The 20,970-nt window shown below is 53.7% G+C and overlaps 1 protein-coding gene and 1 long non-coding RNA gene across 2 annotated transcripts; both read right to left on the bottom strand.

Annotated features, from left to right (window-relative positions):
- Positions 1-13,040: 13,040 nt before the first annotated feature.
- Positions 13,041-15,652, bottom strand: LOC120917224. Its single transcript, XR_005744181.1, has 3 exons — positions 14,690-15,652; positions 13,258-14,402; positions 13,041-13,146 (listed from the first exon to the last, which is right to left on the bottom strand). It is a non-coding gene; the product is annotated as an uncharacterized LOC120917224 (long non-coding RNA).
- A 64-nt stretch (positions 15,653-15,716) lies between these two features.
- Positions 15,717-17,479, bottom strand: MOGS (mannosyl-oligosaccharide glucosidase; the record flags this gene model as incomplete). Its single annotated transcript, XM_040328277.1, has 1 exon — positions 15,717-17,479. A coding segment is annotated over one exon (1,743 nt), but the record flags the coding sequence as incomplete, so codon positions are not given.
- Between the last annotated feature and the right edge of the window lie 3,491 nt (positions 17,480-20,970).

Below are 20,970 nucleotides of genomic sequence, written 5' to 3'. Positions count from 1 at the left end.
TGTATGGGGGTCCAACTAAACACCATCAAAGTACAACCCTGACCAAAACTTTATTTACATTTTATGGACAGACAAAATATTATATTTCGTGGAGTGAGAATTTTTCCTAATCCTGTTATTGCTGTCTGTGGTATTCATGTTCCTGCGACAGCCCTCCCCCCCCCCCCAATCATCGTGTTCAGGTGTCACAAGGACAGGAAGTGAAGGGACATCTCCTGACTGGTGTCACAGGGTGGGGATAGGTGTCACAAGGACAGGAAGTGAAGGGACATCTCCTGACTGGTGTCACAGGGTGGGGATAGGTGTCACAAGGACAGGAAGTGAAGGGACATCTCCTGACTGGTGTCACAGGGTGGGGATAGGTGTCACAAGGACAGGAAGTGAAGGGACATCTCCTGACTGGTGTCACAGGGTGGGGATAGGTGTCATAAGGACAGGAAGTGAAGGGACATCTCCTGACTGGTGTCACAGGGTGGGGATAGGTGTCACAAGGACAGGAAGTGAAGGGACATCTCCTGACTGGTGTCACAGGGTGGGGATAGGTGTCACAAGGACAGGAAGTGAGGGGACATCTCCTGACTGGTGTCACAGGTGGGGATAGGTGTCACAAGGACAGGAAGTGAAGGGACATCTCCTGACTGGTGTCACAGGGTGGGGATAGGTGTCACAAGGACAGGAAGTGAAGGGACATCTCCTGACTGGTGTCACAGGGTGGGGATAGGTGTCACAAGGACAGGAAGTGAGGGGACATCTCCTGACTGGTGTCACAGGGTGGGGATAGGTGTCACAAGGACAGGAAGTGAAGGGACATCTCCTGACTGGTGTCACAGGGTGGGGATAGGTGTCACAAGGACAGGAAGTGAAGGGACATCTCCTGACTGGTGTCACAGGGTGGGGATAGGTGTCACAAGGACAGGAAGTGAGGGGACATCTCCTGACTGGTGTCACAGGGTGGGGATAGGTGTCACAAGGACAGGAAGTGAAGGGACATCTCCTGACTGGTGTCACAGGGTGGGGATAGGTGTCACAAGGACAGGAAGTGAAGGGACATCTCCTGACTGGTGTCACAGGGTGGGGATAGGTGTCACAAGGACAGGAAGTGAAGGGACATCTCCTGACTGGTGTCACAGGGTGGGGATAGGTGTCACAAGGACAGGAAGTGAGGGGACATCTCCTGACTGGTGTCACAGGGTGGGGATAGGTGTCACAAGGACAGGAAGTGAGGGGACATCTCCTGACTGGTGTCACAGGGTGGGGATAGGTGTCACAAGGACAGGAAGTTGAAGGGACATCTCCTGACTGGTGTCACAGGGTGGGGATAAAATCTGACAGAACTGTTTCCCGGCTCCATGTAAAACTTACGTTAAAGTTGATTGGGGTTACGGTTTTTATATTCTGTGCTGATGATTCTCTGAGACGTCCTCACACGCTTGACCCGCGGGTCCGGCTGGGTGGCATTTTTTTCTCTGTTGTCACAACAGATCATTCTAAACATCTGATCATGCGGCGATACTCCCCCGTGTGGCCATTTTAGGGTAAGACGTGTAAGAGGCGGCAGGACAAAGGTCCATGCGTTGCGGAACGATCAGTTCTCTAGATCAGCGCGATCTCCAAACTGCAGCCGGGGGCAGATGTGACCCTTTGCTTACTTTTATCTAGCCCTTTATCCACTAATGCCAACAATGGGGCATAGACCCCCCACTGACACCAACTATGGGGTATCCCCCCCCCCCCCACTGACACCAAATATGGGGTATCCCCCCCCCCACTGACACCAAATATGGGGTATCCCCCCCTCTTTTTTTTGAAAGATTACCCTGAGGTCACTATAAACACAGGCCCAGATTCAGAGAGCAATTGCGTCTGCGTAACCATAGTTACGCAGCGCAATTGCTTACTTGCCCCGGCGTAACGACTTCTCCTGTTTCAGAGAGCTCGTTACGCCGACTGCAGCCTAAGATATGCGCGGCATAAGGCTCTTATGCCCGCATATCTTAGGCTGCATTCTTACGTTTTGCCGCTAGGTGGCGTTCCCGTTGTGGTCAGCGTATAGTATGCAAATTGCGATTCACAACATTACGCGAGCCCTGCGTACGCAGTTTACGTCGTTTGCGTACGTCGGGTTTCGCGTAAGGCCGCACGTGCTAAAAGCAGGGGCAGCCAATGCTAAAGGATACCCGTCGTTCCCGCGTCGCGAGGTTTGAAAATTTGCGTAAGTGAATCGTGAATGGCGCTGGACGCCGTTCACTTCGAAGCAAATGACGTCCTCGCGACGTCATTTACCGCAATGCACGTCGGGAACGTTTCCCGACGGAGCGTGCGCCTAATTTAAACGATTCCCGCCCCCCCTACGGGATCGTTTACATTAGGCGCCCTTACGCCGCCCATTTTTGAAGAGCGCCCACGCAAATTACGTGGCTACTGCTTCATGAATGAAGCGTAGCGCAAATAATTTGCTTAGGCGCAAGGGTAAAAAGGGTACACTGCGCCTGGAGTTCTTTCTTAAAGCGGACCTCAATCCTGGTGATCGTGTTGCGTCATGCCCGACGCTCCCATCTCCCTACCCTCTGGTAGCAGCCGCATCCCACAGAACTTGGTGTCCATTTTTCTTCTTCCCAAAACCAGCCCCTCCTTCTCCAGTGCCCTGTGGAATGCCCACTCTGGCCCGGATTCAGGTACGACTTGCGCATTATTTGCGGAGGCACAGGGCAACGATTTTGCCCTACGCCCTCCCGCAAATAATTTGCGCTGCCCTCGATTCACGGAGCAGTAGCTCCGTAAATTGCGAGGGGCGCGCCGGCAAAATTGCCCGGCGTAAGCGCGCGCAATGTAAATGATCCCGCCCGGGGGCGGGAATCGTTTAAATTAGGCGCGCTCCCGCGCCGAGCGTACAGCGCATGCTCCGTCGGGAAACTTTCCCGACGTGCGTTGCGGCAAATGACGTTGCAAGGACGTCATTTGCTTCAAAGTGAACGTGAATGGCGTCCAGCGCCATTCACGATTCACTTACGCAAACGACGTAAAATTCTAATTTTGCGACGCGGGAACGACGGGTATACGTAGCAGGGGCAGCCTTGCGCGAAAACCGTCGTACGTAAACGACGTAATTTGCGTACGCGGGGCTCGCGCAACGTTGTGAATCGGTGTTAGTATGCAATTTGCATACTATACACTGAGCACAATGGGAGCGCCCCCTAGCGGTCATCGCAAGAATGCAGCCTAAGATATGCGGGCGATAAGAGCCTTATGCCACGCAGATTTTAGGCTGCAGTCGGCGTAACGAGTTCTCTGAATCAGGAGCATTCGCTACGCCGGAGCAAGTAAGCAATTGCGCTGTGTAACTATGGTTACGCAGGCGCAATTGCTACCTGAATCTGGGCCTCTGTCTGTAAAAAAAAAAAAACCTCACCGCCCTCCATGACCTCTTTATCACAAATTCCTTTCACCTACTTGCCATCATTAAAACCTGGCTTCATGAATCCGACGCCGCTTCTCCTGCTTCCCGCTCCTATGGTGGCCTTCGCTGGACCTACTCCTCCAGACCAAGTGGACGGAAGGGAGGTGGAGTCGGGATCCTTCCAGCACCATGCAGCACCTATCAGGGACTTCGCCCTCCTCCCTCTCGGACACTCTCCTCTTTTGAGGCACATTAGATTTGTCTGTTCTCCTGTTTCTCTACTGGCCCTCTGGACCAATAACAACCTTCCTGGATGACTTCTCTCCCTGGCTACCCTACTTTCTCTCTTCTGAAATCCCCACCATCATTCCTGGCAACTTCAACGTCCCTCAGGGCCGATCCTAGGCGGGTGCATTGCACCCAGGCGCCTGCAGGGTTGGGGGGGCCGAACATCTAACAGAAGCCCCCTCTGTGTCCATCAGAGTCCCCCCCCCAGTTCCCAATAAAGTACTCTGCTTCCCTTCCTGTATTTTGTTAAGTAAAGAGATCATGTAAGATTAATGAAGACTTCACGGGGGAGCATCTCTGTGGTTGAGTCATTGGCCATAGAAACATTCGTAAAGGGGAGGAGTTAGTAAGATTACGACGCCCATGTGGGGGCGCAAGAAATATTTCTGCAACCAGGCGCCTGTGACCCTAGGATCGGCCCTGCTGATACTACTTCTAAATGTCTCTGTCTAGCTTCATCTCTTGACCTGAAGCAATGGATACCGGGGGGGCTCCTACTTCCTCCAACGGTAACACCCTTGACCTTGTCTTCTCCTATCTACGCACTCCGTGCAACCTCTCCACCAATCCTCTCCCTCTCTCTGATCACCGCCTTGTTAGTTTCAATGGGCCGGATTCAAAGAGATTTGCGCATTATTTACGGAGGCGCAGGGCAACGTTTTTGCCCTGCGCCCCCGCAAATTTGCTCCGCTGCCCTTGATTCACGGAGCAGAAGCTCCGTGAATTGCGCGGGCGCGCCGGCAAAATGCCCGGCGCTAGAGCACGCAATTTAAATGATCCCGTAGGGGGCGGGAATCATTTAAATTAGGCGCGTTCCCGCGCCGATCGTAGAGCGCATGCTCCGTCGGGGAACTTTCCCGACGTGCATTGCGACAAATGACGTCGCAAGGACGTCATTTGCTTCAAAGTGAACGTGAATGGCGTCTAGCGCCATTCACGATTCACTTACGCAAACAACGTAAAATTCAAATTTTGCGACGCGGGAACGACGGGTATACGTAACATGGGCTGCCCCTGCGCGAAAACCGTCGTACGTAAACGACGTAAATTGCGTACGCAGGGCTCGCGCAACGTTGTGAATCGGCGTTAGTATGCAATTTGCATACTATAGGCTGAGCACAATGGGAACGCCACCTAGCGTTCACCGCAAGAATGCTTCCTAAGATATGCGGGCATAAGAGCCTTATGCCACGCATATCTTAGGCTGCAGTCGGCGTAACGAGGTTCCTGAATCAGGAGCATTCGTAACGCCGGGGCAAGTAAGCAATTGCGCCTGTGTAACTATGGTTACACAGGCGCAATTGCTTCTTGAATCCAGGCCACTCTCTTGGTGTCTTCCACCACCTCTTACTCCAACATCTACCCGTAGAAACCTTCACCACCTCAACCCTTCTACTGTCCACCTCTTTGAAAAAATCTCACCCCCGTCCTTCCCCAACCTTGCCACTTCCATCTACAACAGCTCACCGTCACCCTCCCCAGACAAGCTCGCCCCCTCACCACACACAGAATCGGGCCCCAACCACTACAACCCTGGCAAACAGATGACACCAGAAGTCTCAGAAAACGTCTGTGGCGCAAGACTAAGTGCCAGGAAGTCTTCAACCAAGAGAAATCTGCCCTCCTAAAATACTATTCCTGCCAAACAGACCTATTCTACCCCGCTCATTACCACATTATCATCCAGTCCCCGTCAACTCTTCTCCACCACTTCCACCTTCTAACTCACTCACTGCCCAGGAGATCGCCAATTACAGTGGAACCTTGGATTACGAGCATAATCCTCCCCAACTCTCTAAAACATGCACTAGCCACCCCTATCCTTAAAAAGCCCTCACTGGACCCCACCAATCTTAACAACCTAAATCTCCTTACTCCCCTTCTCTTCCAAACACCTTGAAAGACTAATCTACAACCGACTGAGCGACCATCTGACTATGAGCTTCCTGATCCCCTTCAGTCCGGATTTCACCCTCAACACTCCGTGGAAACTGCTCTCCTTAAAGGGGTTGTAAAGGAATTTTTTTTTTTTCATAATAAGCATCCTTTACCTGCAGACATTCCTCTTTTCACTTCCTCATTGTTCGTTTTTACTCAGAAGTTGTTCTATTTCTTCTCTGTTCTGTTCACTTCCTGCTTGTCTGATTTTACTGACCCCGTGAAGGGAGGCTTTACTGCGGTGGTCAGTAACGTGCTCACCCCCTCCTGGGAACTACATCTGTGTGGCAGGACGCTCTCTATGTGTTAGAGACTTCAAGGAGGTGTGAATTACTGGGCGTGCCGCAATGCATACTGGGAAATGTAGTTCTTACATGAAAGAGCGCCGCAAACCAGGAAGTGAATGAGAGAACAGAAACTAGAATGCCGAAGGTGATATAGATGAAGGAATTTAATATTTACTTGTTTTTTAACAGAATCATTACACTATTCTGTCTGTCCACCTTGTAGACATTAATTTTAGGCAAAAAATGTTTTTCCTTTAGTGACCCTTTAAGCTCACAAAAGACCTACTAACTTCTAACACCAATAGAGACTATTCTGTACTACTTCTCCTGGTCCTCTCTGCTGCCTTTGACATAGTGGACCACCCACTCCTCTTCAAAAAACTCCTCTTCCTTTGGTCTCCATGACTGGGCTCTTCGCTGGTTCTCATCCTACCAATCCCACCGCACCTTCAGTGTCACTTACAACCCAACTTCCTCCACTCCTCTTCCTTTGGTCTCCATGACTGGGCTCTTCGCTGGTTCTCATCCTACCAATCCCACCGCACCTTCAGTGTCACTTACAACCCTACTTCCTCCACTCCTCTTCCTTTGGTCTCCATGACTGGGCTCTTCGCTGGTTCTCATCCTACCAATCCCACCGCACCTTCGGTGTCACTTACAACCCTACTTCCTCCACTCCTCTTCCATTGGTCTCCATGACTGTGCTCTTCGCTGGTTCTCATCCTACCAATCCCACCACACCTTCGGTGTCACAACTCTACTTCCTCCTCTCCTCTTCCTTTGGTCTCCATGACTGGGCTCTTCGCTGGTTCTCATCCTACCAATCCCACCACACCTTCGGTGTCACTTACAACCATACTTCCTCCTCTCCTCTTCCTTTGGTTTCCATGACTGGGCTCTTCGCTGGTTCTCATCCTACCAATCCCACCATACCTTCAGTGTCACAACCCTACTTCCTCCTCTCCTCTTCCTTTGGTCTCCATGACTGGGCTCTTCACTGGTTCTCATCCTACCAATCCCACCGCACCTTCAGTGTCACAACTCTACTTCCTCCTCTCCTCTTCCTTTGGTCTCCATGACTGGGCTCTTCGCTGGTTCTCATCCTACCAATCCCACCGCACCTTCAGTGTCACTTACAACCCTACTTCCTCCACTCCTCTTCCTTTGGTCTCCATGACTATTCTCTTCGCTGGTTCTCATCCTACCAATCCCACCACACCTTCGGTGTCACAACTCTACTTCCTCCTCTCCTCTTCCTTTGGTCTCCATGACTGGGCTCTTCGCTGGTTCTCATCCTACCAATCCCACCGCACCTTCAGTGTCACAACCCTACTTCCTCCACTCCTCTTCCTTTGGTCTCCATGACTGGGCTCTTCGCTGGTTCTCATCCTACCAATCCCACCGCACCTTCAGTGTCATTTACAACCCTACTTCCTCCTCTCCTCTTCCTTTGGTCTCCATGACTGGGCTCTTCGCTGGTTCTCATCCTACCAATCCCACAGCACCTTCAGTGTCACTTACAACCCTACTTCCTCCACTCCACTTCCTTTGGTCTCCATGACTGGGCTCTTCGCTGGTTCTCATCCTACCAATCCCACCGCACCTTCGGTGTCACTTACAACCCTACTTCCTCTTCCTTTGGTTTCCATGACTGGGCTCTTCGCTGGTTCTCATCCTACCAATCCCACCATACCTTCAGTGTCACAACCCTACTTCCTCCTCTCCTCTTCCTTTGGTCTCCATGACTGGGCTCTTCGCTGGTTCTCATCCTACCAATCCCACCGCACCTTCAGTGTCACTTACAACCCTACTTCCTCCTCTCCTCTTCCTTTGGTCTCCATGACTGGGCTCTTCGCTGGTTCTCATCCTACCAATCCCACCACACCTTCAGTGTCATTTACAACCCTACTTCCTCCTCTCCTCTTCCTTTGGTCTCCATGACTGGGCTCTTCACTGGTTCTCATCCTACCAATCCCACCGCACCTTCAGTGTCACTTACAACCCTACTTCCTCCACTCCTCTTCCTTTGGTCTCCATGACTGGGCTCTTCGCTGGTTCTCATCCTACCAATCCCACCGCACCTTCGGTGTCACTTACAACCCTACTTCCTCCACTCCTCTTCCATTGGTCTCCATGACTGTGCTCTTCGCTGGTTCTCATCCTACCAATCCCACCGCACCTTCGGTGTCACTTACAACCCTACTTCCTCTTCCTTTGGTTTCCATGACTGGGCTCTTCGCTGGTTCTCATCCTACCAATCCCACCATACCTTCAGTGTCACAACCCTACTTCCTCCTCTCCTCTTCCTTTGGTCTCCATGACTGGGCTCTTCGCTGGTTCTCATCCTACCAATCCCACCTCACCTTCAGTGTCACTTACAACCCTACTTCCTCCTCTCCTCTTCCTTTGGTCTCCATGACTGGGCTCTTCGCTGGTTCTCATCCTACCAATCCCACCACACCTTCAGTGTCATTTACAACCCTACTTCCTCCTCTCCTCTTCCTTTGGTCTCCATGACTGGGCTCTTCACTGGTTCTCATCCTACCAATCCCACCGCACCTTCAGTGTCACTTACAACCCTACTTCCTCCACTCCTCTTCCTTTGGTCTCCATGACTGGGCTCTTCGCTGGTTCTCATCCTACCAATCCCACCGCACCTTCGGTGTCACTTACAACCCTACTTCCTCCACTCCTCTTCCATTGGTCTCCATGACTGTGCTCTTTGCTGGTTCTCATCCTACCAATCCCACCGCACCTTCGGTGTCACTTACAACCCTACTTCCTCTTCCTTTGGTTTCCATGACTGGGCTCTTCGCTGGTTCTCATCCTACCAATCCCACCATACCTTCAGTGTCACAACCCTACTTCCTCCTCTCCTCTTCCTTGGGTCTCCATGACTGGGCTCTTCGCTGGTTCTCATCCTACCAATCCCACCGCACCTTCAGTGTCACAACCCTACTTCCTCCACTCCTCTTCCTTTGGTCTCCATGACTGGGCTCTTCGCTGGTTCTCATCCTACCAATCCCACCGCACCTTCAGTGTCATTTACAACCCTACTTCCTCCTCTCCTCTTCCTTTGGTCTCCATGACTGGGCTCTTCGCTGGTTCTCATCCTACCAATCCCACAGCACCTTCAGTGTCACTTACAACCCTACTTCCTCCACTCCACTTCCTTTGGTCTCCATGACTGGGCTCTTCGCTGGTTCTCATCCTACCAATCCCACCGCACCTTCGGTGTCACTTACAACCCTACTTCCTCCACTCCTCTTCCATTGGTCTCCATGACTGTGCTCTTCGCTGGTTCTCATCCTACCAATCCCACCGCACCTTCGGTGTCACTTACAACCCTACTTCCTCTTCCTTTGGTTTCCATGACTGGGCTCTTCGCTGGTTCTCATCCTACCAATCCCACCATACCTTCAGTGTCACAACCCTACTTCCTCCTCTCCTCTTCCTTTGGTCTCCATGACTGGGCTCTTCGCTGGTTCTCATCCTACCAATCCCACCACACCTTCAGTGTCATTTACAACCCTACTTCCTCCTCTCCTCTTCCTTTGGTCTTCATGACTGGGCTCTTCGCTGGTTCTCATCCTACCAATCCCACCACACCTTCAGTGTCATTTACAACCCTACTTCCTCCTCTCCTCTTCCTTTGGTCTCCATGACTGGGCTCTTCACTGGTTCTCATCCTACCAATCCCACCGCACCTTCAGTGTCACTTACAACCCTACTTCCTCCACTCCTCTTCCTTTGGTCTCCATGACTGGGCTCTTCGCTGGTTCTCATCCTACCAATCCCACCGCACCTTCGGTGTCACTTACAACCCTACTTCCTCCACTCCTCTTCCATTGGTCTCCATGACTGTGCTCTTCGCTGGTTCTCATCCTACCAATCCCACCGCACCTTCGGTGTCACTTACAACCCTACTTCCTCTTCCTTTGGTTTCCATGACTGGGCTCTTCGCTGGTTCTCATCCTACCAATCCCACCATACCTTCAGTGTCACAACCCTACTTCCTCCTCTCCTCTTCCTTTGGTCTCCATGACTGGGCTCTTCGCTGGTTCTCATCCTACCAATCCCACCGCACCTTCAGTGTCATTTACAACCCTACTTCCTCCTCTCCTCTTCCTTTGGTCTCCATGACTGGGCTCTTCACTGGTTCTCATCCTACCAATCCCACCGCACCTTCAGTGTCACTTACAACCCTACTTCCTCTTCTCCTCTTCCTTTGGTCTCCATGACTGGGCTCTTCGCTGGTTCTCATCCTACCAATCCCACCACACCTTCAGTGTCACAACCCTACTTCTTCCTCTCCTCTTCCTTTGGTCTCCATGACTGTGCTCTTCACTGGTTCTCATCCTACCAATCCCACCATACCTTCAGTGTCACAACCCTACTTCCTCTTCCTTTGGTCTCCATGACTGGGCTCTTCGCTGGTTCTCATCCTACCAATCCCACTGCACCTTCAGTGTCACAACTCTACTTCCTCCTCTCCTCTTCCTTTGGTCTTCATGACTGGGCTCTTCGCTGGTTCTCATCCTACCAATCCCACCGCACCTTCACTTACAACCCTACTTCCTCCTCTCCTCTTCCTTTGGTCTCCATGACTGGGCTCTTCGCTGGTTCTCATTCTACCAATCCCACCACACCTTCAGTTACTTACAACCCTACTTCCTCCACTCCTCTTCCTTTGGTCTCCATGACTGTGCTCTTCGCTGGTTCTCATCCTACCAATCCCACCGCACCTTCAGTGTCACTTACAACCCTACTTCCTCCTCTCCTCTTCCTTTGGTCTCCATGACTGTGCTCTTCGCTGGTTCTCATCCTACCAATCCCACCACACCTTCAGTGTCACTTACAACCCTACTTCCTCCTCTCCTCTTCCTTTGGTTTCCATGACTGGGCTCTTCGCTGGTTCTCATCCTACCAATCCCACCACACCTTCAGTGTCACTTACAACCCTACTTCCTCCACTCCTCTTCCTTTGGTCTCCATGACTGGGCTCTTCGCTGGTTCTCATCCTACCAATCCCACCGCACCTTCAGTGTCACTTACAACCCTACTTCCTCCTCGCCTCTTCCTTTGGTCTCCTTGACTGTGCTCTTCGCTGGTTCTCATCCTACCAATCCCACCGCACCTTCAGTGTCACAACCCTACTTCCTCCACTCCTCTTCCTTTGGTCTCCTTGACTGGGCTCTTTCCTGGTTCTCATCCTACCAATCCCACCGCACCTTCAGTGTCACTTACAACCCTACTTCCTCATCTCCCTTTGGTCTCCATGACTGGGCTCTTCGCTGGTTCTCATCCTACCAATCCCACCGCACCTTCAGTCACTTACAACCCTACTTCCTCCACTCCTCTTCCTTTGGTCTCCTTGACTGTGCTCTTCGCTGGTTCTCATCCTACCAATCCCACCGCACCTTCAGTGTCACTTACAACCCTACTTCCTCATCTCCCTTTGGTCTCCATGACTGGGCTCTTCGCTGGTTCTCATCCTACCAATCCCACCGCACCTTCAGTCACTTACAACCCTACTTCCTCCTCGCCTCTTCCTTTGGTCTCCTTGACTGTGCTCTTCGCTGGTTCTCATCCTACCAATCCCACCGCACCTTCAGTGTCACAACCCTACTTCCTCCTCTCCTCTTCCTTTGGTCTCCATGACTGTTCTCGTCGCTGGTTCTCATCCTACCAATCCCACCGCACCTTCAGTGTCACTACTCTACTTCCTCCTCTCCTCTTCCTTTGGTCTCCATGACTGGGCTCTTCACTGGTTCTCATCCTACCAATCCCACCGCACCTTCGGTGTCACTTACAACCCTACTTCCTCCACTCCTCTTCCTTTCTCGTATGGGGTGCCCTAAGGTTTGTTCTTGGACCTCTCCTTTTCTCAACCTACACCTCTTCCATGGGTCAGTTGATTGCTTCCTATGGCTTTCAATATCATCTCTACGCTGATGACACCCAAATCCATATGTATCACTAACTAACAGACATATTAGCCTGGATGTCAGTCAACCTAGCCAAAACCGAGCTCATATTTCCTCCCCTACGTGCCTCTTCCCCTGATTTCTATGTCAAAATCAATGGCTCAACTATCAACAGGAACCGCCTGTGTAGCTTCATTATCTGGAACGCTATACAGTGGAACCTCAGATTACGAGTAAAGTCCATTCCAGGAGAATGCTCGTAATCCAAAGCACTCACATATCAAAGCGAGTTTCCCCATAGAAGTCAATGGAAACCAAAAAATGTGTTCGGCATTGACTTCATGTGGCCAGAGGTGGGGGGGGGCAGAGAGCCTCGGTAACAGCCGGAAAGGCCAGAGGAGAGCTCGGCTGACCTCGGCAAACCTCAGTACTGCACACCGCTTTGGCTTGAATCCTGCTGGTTTTGCGAGACAACACTCGCAAACCGAGTTAGGATTTTTTAAATACAGCGCTCATATTGCGAAACGCTCATTAACTGCGTTACTCGCAATCCGAGGTTTCACTGTACTGCCATTAATGCAAAGAACAGGCCTTCTGAAATCCCACCCCCCCCCGATCCGTTATCTTTAACATTTTACACACACACAAAAAAAAAATCAACACTTCCCGGAGGGTGGAACCAATCTTTTATTTCGGTCACGTGTACAGGTTGGGGCATGCTCCCGATCCAGCAGGGCACACGTTATGTAAAAAAAACGGCCAACTCAACCCAAAACTGACATTTCGGCAATAGACGGACAAGATCTCCCCACTTTATAATCTACAGCAGAGGGAGGTTCTTGAGAGGTGTCAGAGACCAGGGGGGGCGACTCAACAGTCGGTTCTCCACCTAGAACAGAAATATCAGCTTTGGAGAGAAGAGAACCGGTCATTTGTACATACACTAAAAACTGGCATATAGGAGACAACGAACCCTGATTTCTGAAGAGTCCTCCCTCCTTGACCCCCGAATACCACAGAGAACTGCCCCCCTCCCCACAATGTAATGTGATGACCATCCCTTGGTAGGTTCCATCACATTACATTGTGGGGAGGGGGGCGGTTCTCTGTGGTATTCGGGGGTCAAGGAGGGTGGACTCTTCAGAAATCGGGGTTCATTGTCTCCTATTAGCCAGTTGACCATCCCTTGGTAGGTTCCAACTGGCTAATAGGAGACAATGAACCCCGATTTCTGAAGAGTCCTCCCCTCCTTGACCCCCAAATACCACAGAGAACCGCCCCCCCTCCCCACAATGTAATGTGATGGAACCTACCAAAAGGATGGTCAACTGGCTAATAGGAGACAATGAACCCCGATTTCTGAAGTCTCCCCTCCTTGACCCCCAAATACCACCCCCCTCACAATGTAATTTGATGAAACCTACCAAGGGATGGTCAACTCATAGTATTACAGGATGGGGGAGGGATCAGCTTAACCATTGATCTGACATAGTATTATGGGATGGGGAACCACTCTGACCTCTGACCAGGAGCCAATATATTTGGTTCCTAAATGAAGACGCACCCCCTCCCCACAATACAATGCGACAAAACCTACCAAGAGATGGTCCCGTGGTATTATAGGTGGGGCAGGCCTGGCCTTGGACCTGCAGCCCATATCTGTACATATGTCATGTTCAGAAGACAAGACACGCCCCCACCCCACAATGCACTGTGAGTAAATCTACCAAGAGACGATCATCTCATAGAATTACGGGATGATGGGGGTGGGACAAGCCTGACCTCTGACCTGGCAAAGTATTATAGAACGGGGTAACAAGCCTGACTTGGAGCCAATAGCGGTGATTCCCAAATGAAGACAGACCATCTCCCACACAATGCACTGTGATGAAACATACCAAAAAGGATGGTCCCACAGTATTATGGGATGGAGGACACGCCTGACCTCTTATCTGGAACCAATATCTGTGCATTTGCCAAGTTTGGAGGGAGAGCCTAACCACTGACCTGGTCTAGTATTACGGGATGAGGAACAAGATTGGCCCCCGATCTGAAGACAACATCATGTGCCATGACCAGGACGCCCACAGTGCAATGGGCCAACGGTCATCTCATAGAAATTACGGAATGGTGGGGGAAAAGGGTGAGCCTGACCTCCAACTTGGCCTAGTTTTATGCGATGAGCCTAAACTTTGACCGATAAACAATATCGGTGTATGTGCCATGCTCGGGGTTGATTTGACCCAAATTGGAGATAAGACACTCCCCCTTTACCACAATGCAATGTGATGAAACCTACCAAGAAATGGTCCCACAGTATTATGGGATGGAGGACACGCCTGACCCCTTACCTTGAACCAATATTAGTGCATGTGCCAAGTTTGGAGGGAGAGCCTAACCACTGACCCGGCCTAGTATTATGGGACGAGGAACAAGATTGGCCCCTGATCTGAAGCCAATATCATGTGCCATGACCAGGATGCCCACAATGCAGTGTAGAGAAACCTACCAAGAGATGGTCATCTCATAGAAATTACGGGTTGGTGGGGGGAGGGAAAGCCTGACCTCCAACTTGGCCTAGTTTTATGGGATGGGAAGGATGAGCCCTATCTGTGTATATGTGCCATGCTCCGGTGGGTCCTGATCTGAAGCCAACATCTGACCTCCAACTTGCCTGACCTCCAACTTGGCCTAGTTTTATGGGATGGGAAGGATGAGCCTGATCTTTGACCTAAACAAAATCAGTGTATGTGCCATGCTCGGGGTTGCTTTGACCCAAATTGAAGACGATGGGTCCTACAGGATGGTGGGTCCTGATCTGAAGCCAACATCTGACCTCCAACTTGCCTGACCTCCAACTTGGCCTAGTTTTATGGGATGGGAAGGATGAGCCCTATCTGTGTATATGTGCCATGCTCCGGGTTGCTTTGACCCAAATTGAAGAAGATGGGTCCTACGGGATGGTGGGTCCTGATCTGAAGCCAACATCTGACCTCCAACTTGCCTGACCTCCAACTTGGACTAGTTTTACGGGATGGGGAGGATGAGCCTGATCTTTGACCTAAACAAAATCGGTGTATGTGCCATGCTCGGGGTTGCTTTGACCCAAATTGGGGATAAGACACTCCCCCTTTACCACAATGCAATGTGATGAAACCTACCAAGAGATGGTCATCTCGTAGTATTATGGGATGGTGGGGGGTGAAGGGTAATCCTAACTTCTAACTTGGCCCAGTATTATGGGATGGGGAGGACGAGCCTGACCTCTGAATGGGAGAAGTTATCTGTGCATGTGTTGTGTTCACTGAAGACACACCCCCTCCCCACAATGCCATGTGATGAAACCTACCAATAGTCGAGATGTGTGAGCCTGACCTCTGACCTGGAGCCAATATCTGTGCATGTGCCAAAGTTCAGGGTTGCTTTATCTAGTGGTCACGCCGTTCCAAACTTAAGACACACACCTCTTCTTACAATGCAATTTACCAAGAGGTGGTCATCTCATAGCATTATGGGATAGTGGTGGAGCCTGACCTCTAACCTGGAGCCACCATCTGCTCCCATGGCATGCGTTTGCTGCTCCCAGGCCGGGGAGAGGAGGCATCGGGATTGAAGGAGTCCCAAAGGGGTCATTCTATTTTTGCCAGTTTGCAATGTATGTACCAATGACAGGTTCTCTTTTTAAAACAGGGAATAGTACAAAATGCCATCAGAGAGCCCTAGAAAAGCTGTTCAGGATCCGGGACAACCACAGGAAGACCACGCGGAGCGGCCAGCCCAATCACTGTCCATAAAAACGGACTCCGGTGGTGTCCCCCCCCCCCCCCCTTAGCCTGTATTTTACAGAAGGACGGAGACCCCCTGCAGAGCGCCCCCCCCCCCCCACATCATGCTCAGCCTCAGTATTCCTCAGCCATGATCAGGACGACCAGGGAGCTCCATCCGGTGAACGGGTGACACCCCTGCCCTCGGCCTGTCTGGTCGTTATACTGCTCCCAGAGAAAACCTGTATCTATGTACTGCCGGTACAGATTAGCAATGAGGTTGATGCGGAGCTCGCGGTACGCGCTGGTGGCCTTCTCCCGGTGCGGGCCCTCCAGTTGGCTGTAGTGGTGCAGGGCCCTCACCGCCAGGTAGTTCATGTTGATCCATATGGGGCCCCTCCAGTAGGGCGGGTCGTGTTCCGTGTTGCGTTGCATATACATGGGGCTGCTCTTGGACAAGGAGCGGATGCCATACGGCGTCCAGAGTTTGTCGGGGTCCCGGAGCTGGTCCAGGACTCGGCCCAGTTTGGGGGAGTCGGGGGACAGGAGCTGCAGGAGGAACGGGAAGAGGGACACGTAGCCCAGAGCGCCGACATACTGCAACTTCGGGGCCTTCCTCACCACCCTAATCAGCCTCGGAGGGGGGACGCTACGCGGGTCCTGCCCGGGAAAGGGCCGCGGCCGCTCCCACTCCAGCACCGTGTTCTGCGTGTGGTTCCCGTAATCGGCGTAAGCCCCGAGCCTCTCGAACCAGTGGAGCTTATCTAAGAGGGAATTGTCGGCGAGCGCCGAGTGCGACTCCTTGTACCGGCCGCCATCTTCTCCCAGCAGGTCGCAGATGCTCGCCATCACCTCCGACGCCAAGGCCATCCAGCACCTCAAGTCCACGTGCCGCTCATCGTCCGAGGGGTGAGAGGCCCGCGGGTAATCGTCCAGGCCAGACGTCAGCGTTTTCGGGTTCAGAAACTGCAGGGTGTCCCTGTCCCGCCCGCGCCATCGGTAGGTGTGCGGAAGTGGCCCGTTCTGCGTCTCGTTGAACCAGCCATACCAGGTCTGGAGGCGAGGAAACGCCCGCCGAAGAATCTGACGCCCTTCCGGGGGAACGTTCCCGCCTGCCAGCAGCTGGCGCAACGCCAGGAACAAGGTGGGAGGGTTGGCGTTCTCATCCCGCTGGACGACAAATTCGGAGGGCACTTTACTGCGCGCCTCGGGTCCGAGGATCTGCTCCCGCGGGATCCAGCCGTCGGCGTTGATCAGATCCAGCCAGTGACCCAGAGACTGCCAGGCCAGAGTCGGGTTCCAGCGGGCGATCAGCAGCAAGTGGAACCCCTCGTCCCAGAGGAAGCCGCGAGGGAAGAAGGAACGCGACGGGACGGCGGTGAAGAGGGGAGCCAACGGATAGGCCACAGGTTCTGGATTGTACCGGGACTGGACCAAGGAGCTGCCATAAAAATAGCCCATCCCGCCCACCATGTTGGAAAGGGCGGCCTGAGCGAAAGCCACCTGCTGTGGGATGAAGCCCTTCCCCTCCAGCCGAAACATCTGCCGGAACCGCTCGGCCATGTCCTCCTTGTGCCGCTCCAGCTCGGCGGTCAGCGTCTTTCCGGAAAGGTGCTCCGAGCGCTCCAGAAAACTGTCCGACTCGAATAGGATCTCGGCCTGGAAGGGGAGGGCCATGGTGATCTGGTGAACGATGACCTGGGAGTGGTCAGACCCCGGCTGGGGGGGTGGGTTGTAGACGTCGACCCCGAAGTAACGTCTCTTGCTGTTCCCGGGGCCTCCGGACGGGTGACTGAACCGGTCCCTGAGGCTGCCGCGTACGACGTCCGTGATCTGGTGGAGTCCCGGGCACGTCGTCACCAAGTGGTTATAACTGTGGAGAGAAGAAGAAAAAAAACAGATAAGAAAACCTCAAATTATGAAGCCCCCCCCCCCCCCCACTCATCTGTCGGCAGTCCACACTGATCTACACAACCATGGGTGGAACCAGCGATCCCTCTAGATAAGCTTTCCACTTGGCTGGATGGGATCACGCGGGAAAGGGGCGGGACTTAACCAGACTAATACAGCAGATGCCCCGCCTCCAGCAGTTTGTGTTCTGTTCCCCTCAGGGATTACATGAGTGCAGTGCAGTCAGGGCAGCCATTGGGGGGGCCCGGTGTCCCGAGGGGCCCGGGACCCAACCACCGAGTTGTTGCTGCTGTAGTAACTAGACATTTCTGAAGCAGGGGCGGGCACCGAGTGAGCCGATGCAGCTCACTTAGGTATAGCTGTGGGGGGGTGGGGGTGGAGTGATATCATCTGCGCTCCGCCTCTCCCTGCAGACAAGATCCTGGTTTGGGGCCCCGTGCCAGTTGTAGTTCAGCCACGTTGAAGAGCCGCACTGCGTGTCGCCCGCAGGACTGCTCAGCGCTCACTGTGGACTGGTCTGGAGACACGTTAGTAGATATCACAATGGTCAATCGATTGACAATGTTGCTGGATGTGGACCTGTGCTGCGACTGTCTCTTTGCTATACAGGGATGTCTCTCTGTTGGATTGGGCCATCTCTTAGCTAGATTGGGATGTCTCTGCTGAATATATCAAACTTTCTCTTTGCTGGATTGGGATGTCTCTGCTGAATATATCAAACTTTCTCTTTGCTGGATTGGGATGTCTCATTTCTTAATATATGGAACTCTCTCTTTGCTGGATTGGGATGTCTCATTTCTTAATATATGGAACTCTCTCTTTGCTGGATTGGGATGTCTCATTTCTTAATATATGGAACTCTCTCTTTGCTGGATTGGGATGTCTCATTTCTTAATATATGGAACTCTCTCTTTGCTGGATCGGGATGTCTCTTTTAATGGATTGGTTTCATGTTCACATAGTCATTTTTAAGAGTTTTAACACAAAAGTGTGTAAACTGCAAGACTCGGTGGGACAGCCAGTGGGACGGCCAGTGGGGGTGGATTCAGTGGGGACGGCCAGTGGGGGGCAGATTCAGTGGGGACGGCCAGTGGGGGGCGGATTCAGTGGGGACGGCCAGTGGGGGGGGGGGGGGGGGGTGGATTCAGTGGGGACGGCCAAGGGGGGTGGATTCAGTGGGGACGGCCAGTGGGGGGGGGGGGGGGGGGGCGGATTCAGTGGGGAAGGCCAGTGGGGGGCGGATTCATTGGGGAAGGCCAGTGGGGGTGGATTCAGTGGGGACGGCCAGTGGGGGGGGGGGGGGGCGGATTCAGTGGGGATGGCCAGTGGGGGGGGGGGGGCGGATTCAGTGGGGGGGGGCGGATTCAGTGGGGACGGCCAAGGGGGGTGGATTCAGTGGGGACGGCCAGAGGGGGCGGATTTAGTGGGGACGGCCAGAGGGGGCGGATTCAGTGGGGACGGCCAGTGGGGGGCGGATTCAGTGGGGACGGCCAGTGGGGGGCGGATTCAGTGGGGACGGCCAGTGGGGGGGGGGGGGTGGATTCAGTGGGAAAGGCCAGTGGGGGGTGGATTCAGTGGGGAAGGCCAGTGGGGGGCGGATTCAGTGGGGGGACGGATTCAGCGGGGAGACGGATTCAGCGGGGAGACGGATTCAGCGGGGAGACGGATTCAGCGGGGAGACGGATTCAGCGGGGAGACGGATTCAGCGGGGAGACGGATTCAGCGGGGAGACGGATTCAGCGGGGAGACGGATTCAGCGGGGAGACGGATTCAGCGGGGAGACGGATTCAGCGGGGAGACGGATTCAGCGGGGAGACGGATTCAGCGGGGAGACGGATTCAGCGGGGAGACGGATTCAGCGGGGAGACGGATTCAGCGGGGAGACGGATTCAGCGGGGAGACGGATTCAGCGGGGAGACGGATTCAGCGGGGAGACGGATTCAGCGGGGAGACGGATTCAGCGGGGAGACGGATTCAGCGGGGAGACGGATTCAGCGGGGAGACGGATTCAGCGGGGAGACGGATTCAGCGGGGAGACGGATTCAGCGGGGAGACGGATTCAGCGGGGAGACGGATTCAGCGGGGAGACGGATTCAGCGGGGAGACGGATTCAGCGGGGAGACGGATTCAGCGGGGAGACGGATTCAGCGGGGAGACGGATTCAGCGGGGAGACGGATTCAGCGGGGAGACGGATTCAGCGGGGAGACGGATTCAGCGGGGAGACGGATTCAGCGGGGAGACGGATTCAGCGGGGAGACGGATTCAGCGGGGAGACGGATTCAGCGGGGAGACGGATTCAGCGGGGAGACGGATTCAGCGGGGAGACGGATTCAGCGGGGAGACGGATTCAGCGGGGAGACGGATTCAGAGGGGAGACGGATTCAGAGGGGAGACGGATTCAGCGGGGAGACGGATTCAGCGGGGAGACGGATTCAGCGGGGAGACGGATTCAGCGGGGAGACGGATTCAGTGGGGATGGCCAGTGGGGGGCGGATTCAGTGGGGAAGGCCAGTGGGGGGCGGATTCAGTGGGGAAGGCCAGTGGGGGGTGGATTCAGTAGGGATGGCCATGGGGGGTGGATTCAGTGGGGACGGCCATGGGGGGCGGATTCAGTGGGGACGGCCAGTGGGGGGACGGATTCAGTGGGGACGGCCATGGGGGGTGGATTCAGTGGGGACGGCCATGGGGGGTGGATTCAGTGGGGACGGCCAGTGGGGGGACGGATTCAGTGGGGACGGCCATGGGGGGTGGATTCAGTGGGGACGGCCATGGGGGGTGGATTCAGTGGGGACGGCCATGGGGGGTGGATTCAGTGGGGACGGCCATGGGGGGCGGATTCAGTGGGGAAGGATTCAGTGGGGACGGCCAGAGGGGGGGGGATTCAGTGGGGACGGCCAGAGGGGGCGGATTCAGTGGGGACGGCCATGGGGGGCGGATTCAGTGGGGACGGCCAGTGGGCGGGCCCTGAGGAATGTTAGTGGTCAGGCCCGGGGGGGGGGGGGGGGGCACAGGCATTAAGCTGTGTAAGGAGCCCAAAAATTTCTGGTAGCTGCAATAGACGGCCATCAGTTATAACACAGAACCAGCTGAAATGTTTTTTTTTGGGGGGGGGGGGGGGTCCGCTGTGGGTGCCCCTAGATGTGGAGCCCCTTTAAATATTAGAATATTGTTACCATGGATCTACATCAGGGGCCACCAAAGCTGGAAGAAGGGGGCCAATGCCTTGCCTCATTAGTGGTGTTTAGAAGGACCAGTGTGGTGTGGGGCCCTAAAGGGAAGCTCAATGCTACCCCCCTCCCCCTACCACCTAACAAGCACCTGTCCAATCAGAGGTAAGGTCTACGTTGATGGAAGGAATGCCATGAAGTGAGAAATCCTCAAACCCTTCACAGAGTTGAAGGAGAACACGACTCAGAAGATCCAACCACAGAGAGGAGGAGGAGCCATGTTCCCCAGA

Source organism: Rana temporaria, chromosome 1, assembly GCF_905171775.1.
Source record: "Rana temporaria chromosome 1, aRanTem1.1, whole genome shotgun sequence".
In the NCBI taxonomy this organism is placed as follows: Eukaryota; Metazoa; Chordata; class Amphibia; order Anura; family Ranidae; genus Rana; species Rana temporaria.
This window is presented reverse-complemented; position numbering and strand designations above follow the sequence as displayed.